We start from the raw sequence: 20,490 nt of genomic DNA on the forward strand, positions 1-20,490 counted from the left end.
ATTCGTCAAAATATTACGTCTTTATTTTTATATTCTGTACGTTTTCTTTCATTTTACCCCACTTCTACTGATCAGCTGTTTCCCTAAGTATAACAATACTTGAACTAGTTACAATTCCTAATTACAAGTTGCTCATAATTTTGCCCCATTATATACTACAATTTCTGTGAAGAAAAGTATATACATCTCGGTGCTTCCAAGAAAATATTACGCAATTGAGCATTTTAGGACATTTAGTTTAGTTCAAGTGAAACTAAGGTTAAAATAACAATCATCGCCGATGCCACTCTCATCCCAACAATATGAAAACTACATGGTGCGGCAAAGAAAATGAACGATGCTTGTTTGAGAAGAGAGAGCAAGAAGACAAAGCAACCCAGCGGAAAAAAAAAATGAAAAGGGAAGAGAAAAGAGGAGGATGTTTGCTCATGGTAGGATTAGAATATCTCAAACTCACTAAAATGGCTTTTCTATTGTACACGTACATACAGAAATTTGTGTATGATAACAAACAGATAGAACAGCTAGTAAAATGTACGGGGATAATAAAATATAAAAGAATAACAATGGGTTGAGCTAGATGAAGATATCTATTGTTAGTCTGTACAGTTGTTAGTGCTTGATCTCTCTTTGTCTACAATGTTCCCTGTTTTCAAAAAAGTTAGTCACCGCTTATTTGTCTTCTCCTTGCCTGCAGACAAGTTTCCCTAGTGTCAGAATTAGGCATTACCAAAGAGAAACCATAATTTTCTTTCTTAAATAACATTACTCACCAAATATACTTGATTTTAAAGGAAATCGGATTGATGAACCCTTAACTCTTAGCTCCCGGTTTTGCTTGTTTCTACTTTGTTTCTCAATAGCAGAAGAATTATTGCTACTTTCGCCTGTCAGAAAGTTTGCAACTTTATTTACCTTTTCATGGTACACAGCAGGCGGGGCAAGCTTCAACTGAGGCAAGTTTTCTATTTGCATAAATCTCTGATTTTTCTGCAGGTTGCTCAAGATCTCAAACTGCAGAAAAAAATTCAATATAAATGTGTTGGAAGTTGTACAATATTGATGTGATTATACAAATATTTGATTACATTTACCCGTGATATCTGTTGCTGCCCATACATATTCTCTGTCAAATCACTGTCATGAGAATGGATGGTACTTCCATGGGGGTACTGGCGCCTTGATGAGAATTTGTTGACCAAGCCATTAGTTGCAATGATTGATTTGTTTCGGGACTGCTGGGATTTCTTGCCAGGCATGCATAGAGGGCATCCCGACGAAGATCCTCTGCTTGATGCCTCAATTTCCGAAACTTCACATTGGACATGAATTGCATGGCCACAGTTGAAAATCCGAATTCCAGAGCTACCAGAGTTCTTTGTAAGAAGGCAATTACAAATACAGCACACGAGACTCCTGGGGGCATATCCATGAGAGGCCCCTTTCTTGAGTAAACTCATTGTATAGAACGAGTCATCTTCTATCAACGATTTGGCAGCATCCTAAGTGCAGAAGTAGCAACATGAGAACAGAGACAGAACAATACACAAAAGCCCTTATGGATGAAGAGAAAATTTAAATTATCTTTCGCTGTCTAGAAAGAAGAAACGTTAATTTGTCAAACAATTTTATATTCTATACCGAAGTTATATTTAAATGTCTACTTAAAAAAGTTCATTTTGTTCTCAGAAATGTCACTAGTTAACACATCCAGAGAAACAATACATCAAAGTAAACAATTTAGCGTAGCGAATGAGATAAACAAAATGCACCAAGCAACTATTTGTCACTTGGTGGCATGCTTCAGACCCTTGCATGATAAAACTGATGTACTGGAGCAAGTTTAGGACCATATTTTATCTCCAAAAGAATTGATAACAAATACAAAAAGATTATAGAGTAAGAACTTAGCCTGAATGAATTTTGTCATGTTTTTTACAGCACTTTTTGACAAGACTATTTAAAACTTCAATAGATCAAATTTCATCGGAAACTATGAAGAATACTACACTTCATAAATCTTGACTAGTGAAACTAAAAATAAAAACAGAAAAAGAAGTAACCTTACCAGAATTCTTCTTTCAAAGCCATATGTTCCCAGCATTCCCAATATTGTAAGTTTAAAATCACCAAATTCTTGACTACCATTATCAGACAGAAGCTTAGACATGATTGTTGGAAGGTGAACAAAACCAATCATTCCCTCTACAATCTCTTTAATGAACTGTGATAGCAATTTTCTCAAGATATGACCATTCCGGGACTTTGAAATTTTCCAGCTGCTTTTATAGGCGTCCTTGTCCTGTTGTGAATCTGCTGATCCAGCTAACATTCCAAAATGATTTTTACTTTCATATGCTCCTTTAACATTTGAATCGATCAATGGGTCACAAAACCTGAATTTCAATCAAAGGAAAATGGTAATTAATATAGAAGTTTTCCAAATGTCAGGAACAAAAATTTTGGAAAGCTTGTTCTTCAGACATTTAGTTGATTTGATCATTACATACAACCATAGAAATCTGTCAGCTTATAGGCAAAAAGTCTTCTTGTTTCACTCATTTTACATTAAAAAACAAAGCTATATAGTCACAACAATGAAAATAGAAAATCACTGTTGTACTCTTCTTTATATGGGTTAAACCATGAGGTATGCTCGTTTGAGTATACAATCATCTTAGAGACTGAGTTTGATTTTAACTCAACCCTACAAAACAAACTTGTAAAGTAATAGTTTCTCTCTACTTATATACTTTATTTTAGTCATCTCCAACACATATCCCTCCACCGAAAACTCTCAAGCAAGAAAATTGAAAAACTAGACGTCGACATTTCAGACTTTAATTCAAAACTTAATTCAATTTTACAAAATTAACTTATAAATTGCGGTTGCTCTCTATTTATAAACTAAATTTTAAACCAAACTCCAAACGATGTGGAATATCTAACAAGGGCTATGGTCTAAAATGCAATAAAGGAGGTTGATTTAAAAAAAAATGTTCTTTATTTGCTCAACCATATTTATACAAAAGTAATATCATGATTTTTTTTTTGTGTGGGTGGGGGGAACCTCAAGTAAGAACAAGTGAAAGGAAGGAAATTAAATTGATATTAAACTCACGAATCAAGTAATTTAAACCAATGCGCTTCTGACTCCTCAGGATTCAGACGAGGGGTGTTCCGCTGACACAGACCAATACAGGCACGCAATAGATCTTGGATGTCACTTCCCTATTAGATTAGTAACCACTAAAAGTATTAGGTCACCAAATAGATAAAAAACATACAAGCACACAAACCAAAGCATACTTCCATCTTTGGAGATTTATTAAAATGCTATAATATCAGGAATAGATAAACAAACCTCCTTTGTTCTTAAAACAGTGTCTAATACTTCCACATGTGAAGAACCAACTCTGCTACGGTTTAAAACTACAGCTTCCACAGCAGCATCAAGCTTAACGAATTTATCATTAAGATCAGAAAGTGTAATTGAAAGAGCTTTACCAACATCACCAACCCTTTCTAATAAGAACGCAGTTGCATCTATAATGCCATATTCTTGACAGAGACGTAAACAATGTTCAACTCGATAGCTATCAAACATTTCCAGAAACTTGAGAACTGAACTACCTTCGTACTGGCATAATAACTGCAAAATTAGATAATGAGAAGAATTAAAACTTAGTTCTTGCTGCAATTCCAACAATGAATTCCCTCAATACAGAAAACAATTTAAAACCAATGTAAAATGATAAATGCTAAGTAAATAAATCAAAAGAAAAGAAAAGATGACAGTATGTCCAACCCCATGAGACATGAAGTTTTAAGAGATAGAAAGAAGTAACCACTAACCACACAATTTGGTGCATCCCAAAAAGAACAAAGAACACATAAAAAACACTCTGCCTAAACAGTTAGTTCTAGATGGCAAAAAGAACAAAATTAAAAAATCAAGTTAGTCCAGACATGCAAAGGCATTGGTATAAAAGCTCACCTCAAGGTAAAGCTCAATAAGATCATCAGGCACGTGAATAGGTTTTTCCCGCATGAACTTGGGGAAATTGGATATATTCTCTAAGTAATCTCTAACTCCTTCAGAGTGATCCTTAACCTGCCTTCCATTGAGAGGATTCATAGTGTCATCCTTGCTCAAATTAGACAAATCTAGGGTGCCAAATAAGTGAAACTCAATGAGCGTCTTTAAATAAAGAAAAAGACTTCTTGGATGAGAGTGAAGTTCAGTTATGATATGGGAACTTTCTTCGCTAAAATGACTGATAACCACATGGAATGCACCCTCCCTACAAGAAATCAGATAGAGTAATTGTAAATTAAGATGATTGGTTACATAACTTGAATATAGAAATCATAATTGCCCATAACCTTTCAAAAGAATCCAACTAATTATAGGGTAAATCTAATAAGGAGGATTACCTGCTTAGTTCAACCAATTCAGGAATTCGCAATATGACTGCTGACCGAAATGCTACATGCTCATTGTCAGTCAACTGTGATAATGTTTTATTAATAAAGGAAAAGGTATGAATAGGCTCGTCTACATCATTCATATAACTATCCAGTGCAGCCACATATTCATGTCTGAAACTATGGATCAATCCACAAACCTAAAAAAAGTGGGTAAAATTACTCAATCAGATAAAAAGTCCATACTTGGTATCACTGTGCTTCTGAAGACAGTATTGCCAAAATGAACAAGATGCATACCTGATGATATTTGGCTCTTTCACATAGATCTAGCACAAATGAAGGATCCCAGTCTGACTTAGGAAGTACTTCCAACAGTGCTAGCACTTGCTTCTCTCTGTTTTTTGGAGTTGAGCAATAAACAGAAATATCGGTAGAGGAGTGACTATCAGATGTCAAATATTCCAATATTTGACACAGTACACCCTTTGAAATTTTAGCTCTTTGGGTAGCAACATAATATGCAATGAACTCAAATAGATAACCTATGTCCTTCGAAGACCACTCTTTTATCAACCCATCTTCACCACTACTAAAGGTTGTATCTGTCTGAACAATATTCGTATCAATTATTTGAATGAGTGCATCAACTGTGTTCTGAACCAAAGCATTTTGAGTTTCAGTAGCTTTATCTTCTTTTTTTGCTTCCTCTATAGGTTTATTGGCTGCATCTGGTGAAGATGAGCAGGCATTTGGAATTTCATCTTCAATAAAAGCACATCTGAGGACATCTAAGGTAGCTTCAGTGTCTAACTTTAAAAGAAGATAAAGATTCGGGTGGGGTCCTCTGGACTCAGAATCTGAAATGGTGTGAGATTTCGAAGTACAGGAGTCCTTTAACAAAAACTCCACAAGTTCTCTTCTAAGAGAAGGTAAGCGTGTGGGAGGAATAGTTCCACGGCCTACAATCATATGCAACAATTGAATCATTATCTTGTAGTATTATTGGAATATTTTCAAACTAGAAAAAAAGGAAAAAATAAAAAGATTATAAAGTACAAGGAAGAATATTACCTGGTGGAAAGGGAAGACCTGTAAAGCAGTACTTGAGATAAACCAGCATTCTATACCTGTTAAAAGGAGAGACAGAAGGGAAAAAAAATACATATTTAGTCACTTTTAATGTGTTCAGAAAAAACTGAATTTTCTCTGGCGTAGGTGAATTGTATATTAGCTTCAGTGTTTCAGCTTCTATTGTAAGCAGTAGGTTAGTCTTTGTCAGCCATAGTTAGTTATGCCAGCTAAAGTTAGTTATCCTAGCTGTCACTTCTTAGAAAGTTAGTTTTAAATTTTATTCAACCTTCCAAAACCAACTTTCAAGGTTGGGTTTGAACTCTTTATATAATATAAATTGGTCATATCTTTAAACAAGCCTTTTCCTCTCCTCTTCAGAAGCAAGCCATGCAGCTTGAATATGATTCGCATTGATTCCTTCAACACCTGACATAACAGTTGTTGGTTGCAATTGTGTGTTACAAATCAATGAAAACTAAAATGGAATCAACAAGTATAGGGCCCGACTTGTAACACAGCTTTTATAAAAATTATGGTTGTCCTCCCCCTTGCCATCACTCACAAATAGCACATAAAGGAAGTTGATGATAACAATACATTTCTTAATGGTTTCTCCGAAGATGTCTACATGGCTCACTCCCTGGGTTTTGAACATGTAGATAAAACCCTTGTTTGCAAGCTGCAAAAGGCGTGGTCTTAACAGGCCCCTAGGGCCTGCCATGATAAGTTGACCAACACTTACTACGATTTGGCTTTGTTAGAAGCAATTGTGAATGTTACGTACCTGAGTACATAAACTAGCCAAATACAACCTTTCACTCTCTCTCACACGGAATAGAACAATAAACGAATAATATTGGATGAATGAATCTCTTTTATTGATGGTAATATCTGAATAAACAAGGATAAACAATAATTGGGAGCATAACCTCCTTCAATTACTTTGAGAGCATAACCTCCCTCACAAGACAATAATGTCTGTCACAAAACTCAATAATCAAAAGCCTCCCTTTAACCCTGGACTCTAACCTTATTTATATTAATTATTTCCCGCCCATCTCTTATTAAATATTCCTCTAGAATATATCTGCATTTGATATAAATATCCCTATATTTAATATTCAATAATTTATATAAATATCTCTATATTTAATATAAATATCTCTATATTTAATATAAATATCTCTATATTTAATATAAATATCTCTCCGTATATTATCTTAGCACATATCCTTAATTATAAATATCTTATATTGAATATTTCCCTAAATATATATTTATTTACTCTAATTAACTTATATTATATTTATTTACTCTAATTAACTTATATTATATTTATTTACTCTAATTAACTTATACTAAATATTCTCTCTGCTCATATACTTTCTAACCCTTATTATTACCCCTACCTTAGGTCGTAACATTACACCCCGCTGCAAAACAACCTTGTCCTCAAGGTTGGAAACAGGGAGCTGGACCTCATGGCTCCTCATCAATTCATGTCTGGAGGTTCGGGTGGTGGTAAAACCTTCTCTAATGTCTTCCATTCTTCATCCAGCATTCTGGTTACCACTTCTCCTAAATCATAAGCCCTGAGGGAATGGTTTTCAATGTCTTTCAGTACTTCACGTCGCGCTCTTCCTTCTGCCAGTGTACCAAACACTGCAAGCCCCCTGTTCTTTTTGTCGGCCCATCTCTTCACAGACTCCATTGTTCTCTCCAAGGTATTGATTCTTCCATTTGCCCTTCCTTCCAAAGCCTTCATCCTTCCTTCCAATACTAGACCGTTTGGTTCAGGTAGTTTTCTCATGCTCGGTTCTGGCCGTCTCCTCCCGTTCGGCTCGGTAAGTCCTCTCTCTATAGGTTCCGTCCGTTCTTTCACGTTCGGATCCAGCAGTCTGCTATCGTTCGGTTCTGGCCGTTCACTCACGTTCGGATCCGTTAGTCCACTATCGTTTGGTTCCAGCAGTCCCTTCCCATTTGGAGCTTGGACTTCATGGCGTATTCCACTCAACTTTGCCTTCAACCTCCTTAGGGAGAACTCCATGTTCTTTATTCTCTGCTCCATGCTCTCCAGTTTCCCTTCAACTGCATTTATTCTTCCCTCCATGATGTCTTTCACTCGTCTCTATTAGGATCCGGCAGTTTCCTCCCTTGACGATCCGGCAGTTTCCTCCCTTGACGATCCGGCAGGTCGGACCAATTGTTACGTACCTGAGTACATAAACTAGCCAAATACAACCTTTCACTCTCTCTCACACGGAATAGAACAATAAACGAATAATATTGGATGAATGAATCTCTTTTATTGATGGTAATATCTGAATAAACAAGGATAAACAATAATTGGGAGCATAACCTCCTTCAATTACTTTGAGAGCATAACCTCCCTCACAAGACAATAATGTCTGTCACAAAACTCAATAATCAAAAGCCTCCCTTTAACCCTGGACTCTAACCTTATTTATATTAATTATTTCCCGCCCATCTCTTATTAAATATTCCTCTAGAATATATCTGCATTTGATATAAATATCCCTATATTTAATATTCAATAATTTATATAAATATCTCTATATTTAATATAAATATCTCTATATTTAATATAAATATCTCTATATTTAATATAAATATCTCTCCGTATATTATCTTAGCACATATCCTTAATTATAAATATCTTATATTGAATATTTCCCTAAATATATATTTATTTACTCTAATTAACTTATATTATATTTATTTACTCTAATTAACTTATATTATATTTATTTACTCTAATTAACTTATACTAAATATTCTCTCTGCTCATATACTTTCTAACCCTTATTATTACCCCTACCTTAGGTCGTAACAGTGAACCTTCTCTTCTAATTCTCATTAAGGATGCCTGTTGTCTTTATACGTTGATGATAGCATCCAATACATGTTCAAGTGTCCACACTTTTAAAGCATGTATATCCAATATATCTATACGAAAAACATAAGTATATATAATATATAAACATAAAAACCTTGTCCCTTTATACACAAAAGAGGGAAATTGTTCTCTTTATGAATTATTTTTAAAATGTAATGAGATTAATAGTGTTATTCCAAAATGAAAATTGTTGAATATAGTGAAAATTATATATGGGATTAATCTCCCTTGTGTTAAATACACACATAAGATTCTCTATTTATAATAGAAGAAATATGGGCTAAGCCCAAAATACAAATAAGAAATAATAACAAACTATCTAAAAGATAAAAGATAAAGATAAAAGATATAATATATCTAACACTCCCCCTCAAGCTGTGCATACAAATCGTATGTACAAAAGCTTGTTACTAATATAATCCATAACGACTTAGTGAAAATATCTACTTCTACACTCGAGTGACACCAAATTGCTAATGATTTGAAAGACGACATAGAAGACGAAATACCAACCCAAAGAAATAACAAAACACAAAACTACGCTTCCCAATCCACGATCCTCTTATGCACGCTCTGTCACACAACCACGATCAACTGATACCATGTTAGAAGTGGACTTTAAGCCTAACTCAACCCCACAAAACCGGCTTGAAAAAAAGCTCTAAGCTGCTGACAGAACTCAACCTCATACTGTACATTAGCTCAAGTGTTTCAGCTTCTACGGTAAGCCATAGATTATTCCAGCTGTAGTTAGTTATCTATTGTGTCATTTCAATTACAGACAGTTACAAAAGCTGCTTGTAAGCTCTTTACTAAGAATAGCTCAGCCATCTGTTGAGAGATTCCTAAAATCATTAACTTAAAAACTTTCTTCTCTTTCAATTCTCAGTTTCTCTAAATTCTTCGTAGTGTATAAACTGCCACCTGTTTTCTTGTACACATTATACAGACTGCCACGGACAAATTGCAGTCAATTCAATTTTTTATTAAAATTAACGTCTAAAAATTGTCTATAAAGGCTTCATGCAAGATCAGAACTGGAGCTAAATAAGGTCAATGGACATAAAGGTTGTACATAGCTAGTCTGTGTAATTATTAGGTACTGGTGAATAATGGTATTTTTTACTTTTCTTTTCTCTTTACCTTTTCCACGGGAAGTTATAATAATGGAAGTATGTTAGAACTAGGAATGCTTTAGAGAGATTCCCATTATTTATTAGGTTACTAGCACTGCCACCATCTCCGTTTGTTCTCTTACTATAACTACACTGCTCATATAGACATTCTTCAGAGACTTGGCATATTTTTAAACTTGAGAAGACAAACAAAATCCACAAATTTTATAAATCCATATTAGCTTTCGCCATGAGTTGGAATTCACAAATAATACATGGATATGGAGAAAGAAAAATAGGATAGTGGAATAATAAGGAGAAAGAAAACATACCCAAGTGCAGTAGCACTTTCCTTTTGGCTATTTTGTAAGACAGCAAACAGCTCCTCCAGAGGAGCCCTAAAATCGTCTAATCCTTTATTGAAGACATAAACCAGGGCACTATAAAGTCCATGCTCCCGGCATAACCTGACGACCTAAATAAAGTATCAAATTAACCATTTGACAGTTGTGCCAACAATAAAAATTAAAGGCAAGAAAAAATGTATCAGAAGATCAAACAAGAACCTGATTAAAATCCAAGGATGATATATCCATATGAAGTACACATTGCTCAACCCGCTGTAACCACCCTTTGGTACTATAATACTCAACCAATTCTTGCATGATCTAGACAAAAGTGGGAAAAAACATAAAAATGAAAAAGATATTATTAGAAGTAACAATCAAGAATATAAATTTGAAAGTCAAAAAGATAATATTGATAATGTATTATCACACTATGTTAAACAAAGCTTAACATAATCCAATACCTCAGGAGGTAGAGATCCAAGCATGTCTTTCAAAATATATGGCTCCAGAAGCTCCAAAAATGTTTCTGGAAAGAATTATGAAGTATTTGTACTGTTATCCATTTGAAGTTGAAAAAGACTAAATTAATGATGTAAGAGCGTTTACACAAACTATTCATTTTTCCTGGATCAAGTAATCTCAATAAATCAATTGTGAAAAATAGAATTAGCACAATATCCATTCAACCATGCAACCATTAATCAAAGAAAAGTAAGAGAATTAAACTGTTGATGACAATGTAATAATTTTAAATGAATATTTAGTTAATTTTCTTTTCATGATTCTTTTAAGGTCTCTGTTTACTGCTGAATGTTTGGCATTTGGGAAGTGAAGTGCCAATAAGAGCATAAGATCAATGTTGCAAAGAAGAGAACGTATTAGCTATGATAACGATTAAATGTATCAAAGAGAAAGTAAGAGTAACACAGGTTGAACCATTGAGAATATATGTAGAATTGCATCTAATATGGTTTGGCCAAGTAAGAAAAAGATAAATAGAAGCCCCAAATAAGAACGTTAACCAGATAGAGCAAGGATGGACTAAGTGCTAGAGGTATTGATAAATATAATACTTTTATAATGGTTGTACTTTGAGGATATGGTTTTCAACAAAATATTTTATGTCAAGTGGTATCGAATATTTTACTGAGATATCATTAATTAACTCACAAAGATACACTAATTGCCAGAGGAAGAATATTATACAAAAAAATAAATACTTTCTGTGCTTACTTGTTTTAAAATACAGAGCATTTATTTCAATCATGGAGAGAGGAAATTTAGAACATCCAAATATTAAAAGACGTTTCATGGTTACTCTTTTGTTTTGGTTTGTAAAGAATGAACTTCTATCAACATTAAATTACAAATTTACAATGAATTAGTTTTTTGTCTTTTCTCTCTGCTGCACCCCTTTCTTAAGAGGAATCCCTTGTCAATTTAAAAAATCATTGAGTTATGAAATTAAAATAAATTGTTAACCAAAAGAAATAATTGAAGATGGTGCTGAAAAGGATCAAAACAAGAAGTGAAATGAAAAGAGACGCTCTCTTAATAATATACTACTACAAAATGCTAAGACAACATGTTACCTCGTTGTTGAACACCCACGAACTTGGAGAAAATTTCATCAAAAAGAATGTCCATCCGTTTGATATGACAACAAAATTCAACAGCAACCCCACCAACACGGTTGTATTGCTCCTTTATCTCACAATGTACTGAATTGCTTCTACTATTTGAATTATTGGATGGGTCCACTTTACCTATTTGGTTGCAGAATGCCACTGAAATGTAGGAGAACACTTCATCAACATATGATGTAAGCAACTCCACCAAGAAGGGCATTATGGCCTCATGTACGGCATCCAAGGTTCTAGGAAGATCAATAACACCATGAGCATGGCCATCATAAAGAGTCATTGCCATGTTCAAGGCACCCATCCAGTCACCTGCTTTCCGCAAAACAGAAATACGCTCTTTCCAAGGTAGAAGACGAGAAATGAGAAGATGTGTTGGACCAAGTACATAAATAGAAGCTCCTCTTACAGCAACAGAGTTATGATAAGCTTTCTCAGGATTTCCGAATACATTGATGAAGTGAGTATGATAAGAGACTAGATCATCTCCTCCAATACCATCTATGGCAATACTTGTTTGGTGAATCACAGTTCCATCCTTGGAAAATAAATACAGTTGTCCACTTGAAGTTTGAACTTCCAGCATCTGAGCAAGAAAATATCTTTTTAACTACCCTTATAGCAAACAAGCAAAGAGATACAACAGGAAGTGTAAAAGGATACAAGTCGTACACACCCACACAAAAAAAAAAAAAAGTGGCCATACATCTAGCTAATCCAGGGACAAAAGATTATATAATACCTGATCATCCAACCACGCTAGACCTATAGCCGCACCTTCGAGAGACCAATTTCCATATACTTTTAGTTCTGATTTCACTAACTTTGCAACCAGAACCTTACGTTCCCAAGCAATTGCAAGCAATGAAACTCTTTCACTAGCTTCTGCAGACATATTTTCTACAAGAGCAAGAAATATTTAGAAATAAGTCAACATCAATTATAATTTGTGATAAAATGAATCGGTACCAGTAGAACTATGTGTTTGTGTCATGTATTTCCATGCAGTATACGGCATAGACCCCTCCCGAACCCCATCTGGCCTAGAGAGTTGAGCATAGACTTGCAATGTAGGGCTCAGCCGTACCTATAACAAAGAAGTCTCAACAAAGCTGAATGAAAAATTATGGCACAAAGGCACATGGAACCAGCAACCAGCACAAACATCAGATTTCCATACCACCAATGCAGTTTGATGAGTTACAAATACAACCACACCTTCTTCCAACAAAGAAGAGGATTCGTTGAAGAGTTTCCAACCTGCATCTCCGCCAACAACACCCATCATGCTGCTTATACTGCTGGCTGGGGTTGAGGTATTTCCCTGAGAAAAAGGCGAAGCACTTCCGCTGAAGTCATCGAAAAGGAGTGGTGAAGCTGAAAGCACCAAGCCTGTACTTTGTCCATCAAGAAGACACTACAAGATTAACCCAAGTTCAACAAAGGACAAATGTGAGATGCTTGGATATTAAATTAACCCACAGGTCCCCTTTATAACATAACGCTAGACTCAGCCCATTGCACATTAATGAAAAATGTTATATACCTGAGTTTTGATGGAGAATCTACTAAACAAAGGAACAACCGAGATAATGTGCAAGAGAACCAGACCCTTACAATCACCAGTAACTGCTTTAAATTGACGAGTATTCTGAGGATCTTGACCTAGAAATAAGGTATGTACTACTGGTGCTGTATGCTCACCACTAATAACTTTTGCTACAACCCCTTTCTGTACATCCCACAGGATAAGATGACCATCACCATAACCAGCTAAAAGAAGGTCTCCTTGTTGATTGAAAGACATAGATGTCACTGGAGCACGCAACCGATCACCTTGCATAGCAAGCATCAACATCTAACAAGAAAACAGCATATATTGATAAATGATGTTAGAGCTGATAACAAAACTCAGTCACATAAATGCTTGAAATTATAAGTGTCGGCATTACTGTTTTGTGCATTGTCTAGTAAGCATTTAAAGAGTGTCTTAATACTAATCCATTAATAATGTGTGCATGTGTGTTGGGGAGGCAGGTTTTTTCTTGTGAGGTAGTTTAATCCCTTATTTTTATAAAAATCAAAAACAAAAAAGTTGTTTGCATTTTCATATTTTTTTTCTCATTCCTCAGATATTTCAAGCCAATCTGATAAAATATGCTTTTACTGTGAAATCTAAAAGAAAAACTTATCAAGTTAAAAGATAGCATTAAACATAATATTACTATTTAAAAGTCATATTAGTTGGTACTCCTGACAGGCCTTAACTGCAGCCTCGTTGGTCTGCCTTCATTGTAGCCTCCAGCACCTTATAATCATATTACTAGGAATGAGGGGATATGTTTTGTCCTACATTGCCTTAGCGAGATGACCTAACTAATGCTTATAAGGCTCCTCACCTTGTAAGTTTGTTTGGAGCTGAATTAAGCCTAAGTCTAAATTTGAAGATCAATCAAGATCTATCATAAATCCATCGTTGGGTAACTTGCATTGTCCACACTCCCAGCCCGCAGCCATCGGCACGAGGGGTTGTGTTGGAAAGCCACCTCAATTGCATCCTCTTTGGTTTGCCTATTGCTGCCTCTTTCATTGTACCAGGCAGTGTTATCAATCATAGATGGCAGAAAATGGCGGAAAGCAATAATTCACTACACCATATAATAGATAGGGTTGCAGGTAAATAGCAAAAGGCACATAGCCGTTGAAATATGACATATATGTTTGTTAAATATAAGTTATATGCAAGTAGCACAAAAATTGGCACAATATTAACGCAAAAGTTCAATTGGCTTAAGACTCGCTAAAAATGACAAGAGAATGTAGGTTGCATGACGCAACTGACACCAACAACGACCACAGAAGCGGACAGAATCAAGACTGCAAATCCATGAATTTTATAGTGGCTATTTAACAACACTGGTAAAAGGTGTGAAGGTGTAATTAGTCTCACTGATTCTGTGAAGTTAAATTAAGCACTAAACCCAAATTTTAAGAATTGCATTATTTTTATTGTTTAATATATCAGACTAGGTATAGGTTTGTGGGCAAGGATGTAAATTAAATTTCCATAATTCATTAAGCATTGAACTTGAGCTAGATCAAAAGAGTTTGATTGAATGGGAAGCAACCTTTCCATCAGAGCTATCAGCATGATGAATGGAATATTTACTGGGAAAGACAACAATGAGCCCTTTTGACATTCCTACTGCAATATAATTAGCATGAACTGCCACGGCTCGGGCAGAACCTTGCTCACGCCTGAATGTTTGGGACGAAATCGCCCTGGTGACTGCATTATCAGCATCAACATCAAAGTATCCCAACGTCGTGGACCCTCTTCGAACGCCCTCGAGTCTCATTGGCTGGGCAGCAGCACCCTCTTCCAAATGCAAACCAGTTGAAGCTCGCTTTTTCTCCAATTTTTCAGCCAATTCAAGTGGTTTCATTGAAAATTCTCGTTTCTTCTCTGCTCTCTTAGAAGCCCTTCTGCTTTCCAATTCCTCAAGCCTCTCTTCCACTAGCTCTGAAACATCACCCAATGAACTACCATCGTCACTACCGCCACCACTCAGCTCATTTTTAACATGATCCACAGAGCTTTCACCATTATCCACCGTTTCTTCTGTTTCCACAGCTGAATCCATAGCTGTGATTCTCTTTTCAGAACCATCATTCCCATCCAAGTCACGATCATTATTATCTTCATCAAACGTTGAAGAATTCATATCCTTCCCATGGTAACCGTCAACCTCATCTAAATTCCTATTCTCCTCACTCACTATAGAAGAATCATTATAATTGCCATTTCCATCATCATCGCCATCCCTACTGTCATTATCAGTATCAATATGCACCTGATTGTCAGCGGCACTACCAGCCTTCAAATCAATGGCAATATCTGCATCACTCTCAACACGCTCGCCGTTAACAGAAGCACTTTCACTAGACTGAGTCTCGATTCTCTGCGGCACAGGATCGTATTTCTCACTAAGCTCGCCCAATTCGCCTTTAGAAGAAACATCGGAATAATCGTCGCTAGCGGCAGCGGTCGAACTCAACTCAGTGCTGATCGCAGCCGCAGATTTCCTCCTGGAAATGATCGCCGCCGCGTGCGGCGTAGGAACGGATCGAGACGCCGCAGCAGCAGCCGCGAGGGCGGCGCCCGGCTTCGCATTGGACCGCACGCCCTGTAGTAGAGAAGAGAACGGACGCGAAACGCGTGTGCGGTCGGAGAATTCGGCTGGTTTGAGCCGAGAAATTGAATCGAGTGCGGGTTGGAGTGGTTTTGGTTGAAGAGTGGGGTTTTGAGGATGGGAATTGGTGAGTGGAGAGAGAGAGTGAGAGGGAGAGGAAGGGGGAGAGCTTGAGGAAGAAGAAGTGTCACAGTCGTTGAGAATTTCATCGATGGTGCGGTGGGGAGCATCGTCGTCGGCGTCGGAGGAAGAAGCGGAGGAGGAGGCAGAGTTAAGGAGTGAACGGACGTCGGGCTCCATGGTGTGTGCCCAACGACGATACGCACAAGTCTTTTGTTCTTTTATTATTTTAACTCAAATATTCAATTTAACAAAGAAAACAAAAAAGTCACATAGTTTTAGCTTTAAACTTTTTTAAATAGTATTTATTAAAAAATAATAGTTACATGATTTATCCTTAACTTTTCATTATCCTATCATACAATTTTTTTATATATTTTATTAATTTATCAATTCATTATATCTTTAGTATGACATATTAAAAAATAATATATATAATGATAGCATTTTCTACTTATCATAACAAAACATAATTGTTTTGGACCTGTATCTTTAATTTTTTGTAACATTAGAACAATTTTTTTTTATTAATTTATTATATATTTAATAAAATAATAACATCACAAAAAATAATAAAACAGGATATCATTCCACGTATCATAACAAAACATCATTGTCTTGGAACTGTATCTTAATCTTTTATAACATTACACAATAATAATAAGAACTAAAGCACCACCATGAGGCACCTAGCTATCAGCATATGCATAATCTCTGCACCTTCCACCTTCTCTGCAGTGCATTGTATCCTCCTCTGACACTTTTAATTTGTTTATTGTACACATTATGCTTATTTAATTGGATAAATATTTTTTTCTTTAATTCGTTTGAGAAAATTAATTTAATTTCTAATTTTTATTTATTTCATTCTTTTACTTTTAAAAAAATTGTTAAAATAATATTAACATATCATATTCGTATACCTAACGTTCGTGATATTTTAATTTTTTGTTTTTTATAAAAAAATTATAATTCAAGTCATCGTAATGTTACATAAGAATATTTAGATTCATATGTCAAGTTTTCATACAATATCAGTATCGGTTCCCTTGTTTAAGAGCCTCCCCTTGTTAATTTAAAAATCATTGAGTTATGAAATTAAAATAAAATATTAACCAAAAGAAATAATTGAAGCCGTGCTGGAAAGATAAAAAACAAGAAGTGAAATGAAGAGAGACGCTCTCTTACGTAATGCTAAGACAAGGGATTACCTCGCTGTTGAACACTCACAAACTTCGAGAAAAATTCATTAATTAATAAATTATTAAATTAATTTAATAATAACAAGAATAATTTAAAGACTCTTTTCGAAACTTAGGCTGCACAAGCACAAAACACTCTAGAATCAGGTTTCTCAATTTCCTTTCTCATGTTTACTTTTTCTATCCGTTGTTTAATTTGTTTTTTTTTTTATATAAAAGTAAATAAATTTGGTGGCAAAATTAATGGAACAGAAATTTTTTAAAAAAACTACGAGACAAGTGGGAGAGGACGACATTAAATGAAAAATTCATACACTTTTCACACGACTTTTGTGAATTGAATTGGTGAGAACATGTTTAACTTAAAAGTTGTTAAGGAGAAACGCCATTTCCATAGAATGTAATAGATTACATTTTATTGGAGTCGTTAGAGCTGACGAGTTATTAAAAGTTGTAAAAAGATAAAATGCAATCTAATTTCTTTAATAGCCAATGCAATCTATTATAATATATGAAATGTAATCTTGCAACTCTAAAAAGTTATAATTACAATTTAATGTAGGGTGTACTTATTAGAGTGGACACATTTCATAATTCACGAAAATCGTAATTAATTAAATGATTGTTATTAATGATAACTTTTTAAGAGAAAAAGATGTAAGAGTAAATTAATAATAAAAAACAATTACATGTCTAAGAAAAAATTCTTTTAATAATCAATCATATATAATCTATTACCCACAAACTATAATTGATTACATTTAATATTATGAAAATTAGAAGTTAGTTAAGTCAGGATTTTCAATTAAAATTAAAAGTTAATAATCCCTCAACAACTTTCATAAAATGTAATTAATTATAATTGTAATCAATTACATTTCATGGACATTATGCTCTCCCTTGACAACTTTTAAGTTGAGCATGGTGCTCTGACTAATTGATTCACAAAAGTTGTGTGAGGGGATGTACAAATTCTTCATTTAATGTCGTCATCTCCCAACTTGACTTGTCTATTCTCGTAATTCTTTTAAAATTTTCTCATTCATATAATTTTACCACTAGATTTGCCTACTTTTTGTAAACAAAAAATATGTATATTTATAAAAATGACCCTTTTCAAAAGAATGAAATGAAAAGTAAGTTAAGGTGTAGTCTTTGAATAAATAAGTTATTCTATTTAAATGAATAATGATTCTTAATAATTTTTTAGAAATAAAGTGAGTGAAACGTGTACGGAAGAGAATGATGAGTAGAGAGAAAAGAAACAACATGTTGAGTGATGGTAGTTTGTGGTGTGACACATACATAACAATGAATGAGTGTCAGACATGTACACAAGCTGCCACATAGTGAAGGAGAAGACCTATAATGAATTTTGTCATCATGGATAAAGAGCACACATCGGTGAGAGTGTTACTGTTGGTGTTGTTGATTATGGTGTGATATCGTGTCTATAATGGTAATACAAATGATGAAGCACAAAAGATGAAACCATCCTCGTGGGAGTGGTAGAGACTAAGAAGAGCTTATTCTGCTTAGTGTAAGACCCATGAAAAATATATAGTAGTAAATTTTAGTATTTTATTAGTAATAATAATTTTAATGGATAGAAAATTGTAAATTTTGGATATAAAATTATAGTAATTTTAGAAGGAGAGGTTCAAATTTTTGGTAACTTATTTAGTAAATTTTTTTAAATTGAATAGTAAATAGTAAAAAGTAAATAGTAAAAATAAATTTTCAGCATTAAGATTTCTTAGCATGGAAGAAAGTAGTAGGTAGAAATTAGGATCAGAATTGGTGAGAAAATGATTGAAATATTATTTTTAAATAATATTAAAATAATAAATAATATTAAAATATTAATGAATAGTAATTTTTTTTTTTACTATAAATAGCCATGGGAGGGAAGGGTATTTTGCACCAAGAAAAGAGGAATCAAGTGAGAGCTTGAGAAATAGAGAAGAAAGAGTTAGGGAGAAATTTTTAGTTGCAAGAAGAGTAGAGGTTCTGAAGGGTTTCGGGGGAAACAAATTCGGAGCAGGAGATTAAGTCTGGAATAGAGGTAGGGGAGCTAATCTTTTCTAAGCTTTTATATTATGATTTAGTACTGTTTTATTACTATTCATGTCTTGAAATTATGTATGAATATTGTTAATGCTTACTGTATGTTTATCTATATTGATATTCGGTGTAAATATTATATGCTGTTGTTTTGAATCTGTTAATAAGAAATTTGTTAAAAACTAGTTGAGGAACACTTTGGCTAAGGAAAGACTTGGTACTTAAGTTGTCCATTGTGACGCACCTCTCTTTCCTGGAAGTCTACTCGACAGGTTTTTAACTTAAATCTTGTGTACAGATTATGTACTGTTAAATTATCATGTAATATATCTTGTTGGAATATATTCAGTTTGTATGATTTCTGAAATGATTGAAGTTTATTTGATTTGAATTTATGCATCTAAACATGTATGAGTATTACGGGGAAATGTCGTAAGGGTATAATATGAGTCGAGGAATGTGAGTATGGTATGAGTATCGCGGAGAGATTCTGTAATGTCATGGTATGTGTATGAGGATTATGGGTAGATTTCGTAATGGTATAATATGAGTTAAGGAATGTGAGCATGGTATGAGTTTCGTGGAGAGATTCTGTAATGTCATGGTATGTGCGTATATGTTGATGTTGAGGGTCATGAAGTTGGAGGTTATCCTGATACTCTAATAATCATTCAGTCTCAAGTAGAGAATGATGAATTATGTGGTGAGAGGGGCAGGAGGTCCTGGTCTATGTGCCGGTTTAGGACATAGTGAGGGGACTAACCTTGTGAATGGTATGGGGGGCAGAATGTCCTGGTCTATGTGCCGGTTTAGGACATAGTGAGGGGACTAACATTATGAATGGTATGGAGGGCAGAATGTCCTGGTCTATGTGCCGGTTTTGGACATAGTGAGGGGACTAAGAATGACATCACAAGTGAAAAACCTTCCGTTGTATCGCTCATCAACATATCGTTGGGATAAGTGCCTATTGAATATCGTGGGGATAAGTGCCTATGGGGTATTGTGGAATGAGTGTTTATTTGGGTATTGTGGGATGAGTATTTATTGGGTATTGTGGAATAAGTGTTTATTGGATATTGTGGGATGAGTGTTTATTGGGTATTATGGAATGAATGTCTATTGGGTATTATGGTATTTATTGGGTATTGTGGGACGAGTGTCTAATAGGAATTGTGATACGATGGTATGAGGGTGTCTGACATAATTATTATATGATGTTTGTATCGAAGTAATTATGCATGTCTTATAAATGAGTTGTTGCATGTTAGCTCACCCTACTTGTTTGTGTTTTTGTGTTTGGGTATGTGCGATGATCGTATAATTCGTTATACGGGAGCAGATGAAGGAATGTCGCCTCACATAGTGCCAAGGAAAGGGAGGAGTA

General features: G+C 34.7%; 1 protein-coding gene across 1 annotated transcript; it reads right to left on the bottom strand.

The window, feature by feature from the left end:
- Positions 1-428: 428 nt before the first annotated feature.
- Positions 429-16,068, bottom strand: LOC108347398 (uncharacterized). Its single transcript, XM_017586603.2, has 19 exons — positions 14,653-16,068; positions 13,071-13,382; positions 12,705-12,941; positions 12,494-12,611; positions 12,267-12,424; positions 11,477-12,110; positions 10,346-10,410; positions 10,101-10,202; positions 9,867-10,009; positions 5,503-5,558; positions 4,729-5,390; positions 4,438-4,628; positions 3,998-4,304; positions 3,365-3,652; positions 3,122-3,231; positions 2,069-2,396; positions 1,095-1,502; positions 774-1,014; positions 429-691 (listed from the first exon to the last, which is right to left on the bottom strand). The coding sequence occupies exons 1-19, from the start codon at positions 16,015-16,017 to the stop codon at positions 666-668; spliced, it is 5,751 nt and encodes a 1,916-aa protein (XP_017442092.1). The 5' UTR covers positions 16,018-16,068; the 3' UTR covers positions 429-665.
- Between the last annotated feature and the right edge of the window lie 4,422 nt (positions 16,069-20,490).

Source organism: Vigna angularis, chromosome 9 (assembly GCF_016808095.1).
Source record: "Vigna angularis cultivar LongXiaoDou No.4 chromosome 9, ASM1680809v1, whole genome shotgun sequence".
NCBI classification, from domain to species: domain Eukaryota; kingdom Viridiplantae; phylum Streptophyta; class Magnoliopsida; order Fabales; family Fabaceae; genus Vigna; species Vigna angularis.

Bases quoted from the DNA above. Each gene is read 5' to 3' on its own strand.
- LOC108347398 (XM_017586603.2), bottom strand. From the start codon at position 16,017: ATGGAGCCCGACGTCCGTTCACTCCTTAACTCTGCCTCCTCCTCCGCT. The intron at 10,010-10,100 runs GTTCTTGTTTGA...TACTTTATTTAG, and splicing joins CATCCTTGGATTTTAATCAG to GTCGTCAGGTTATGCCGGGA. The intron at 5,559-9,866 runs GTATGTTTTCTT...TCCTTTTAACAG, and splicing joins GAAAGTGCTACTGCACTTGG to GTATAGAATGCTGGTTTATC.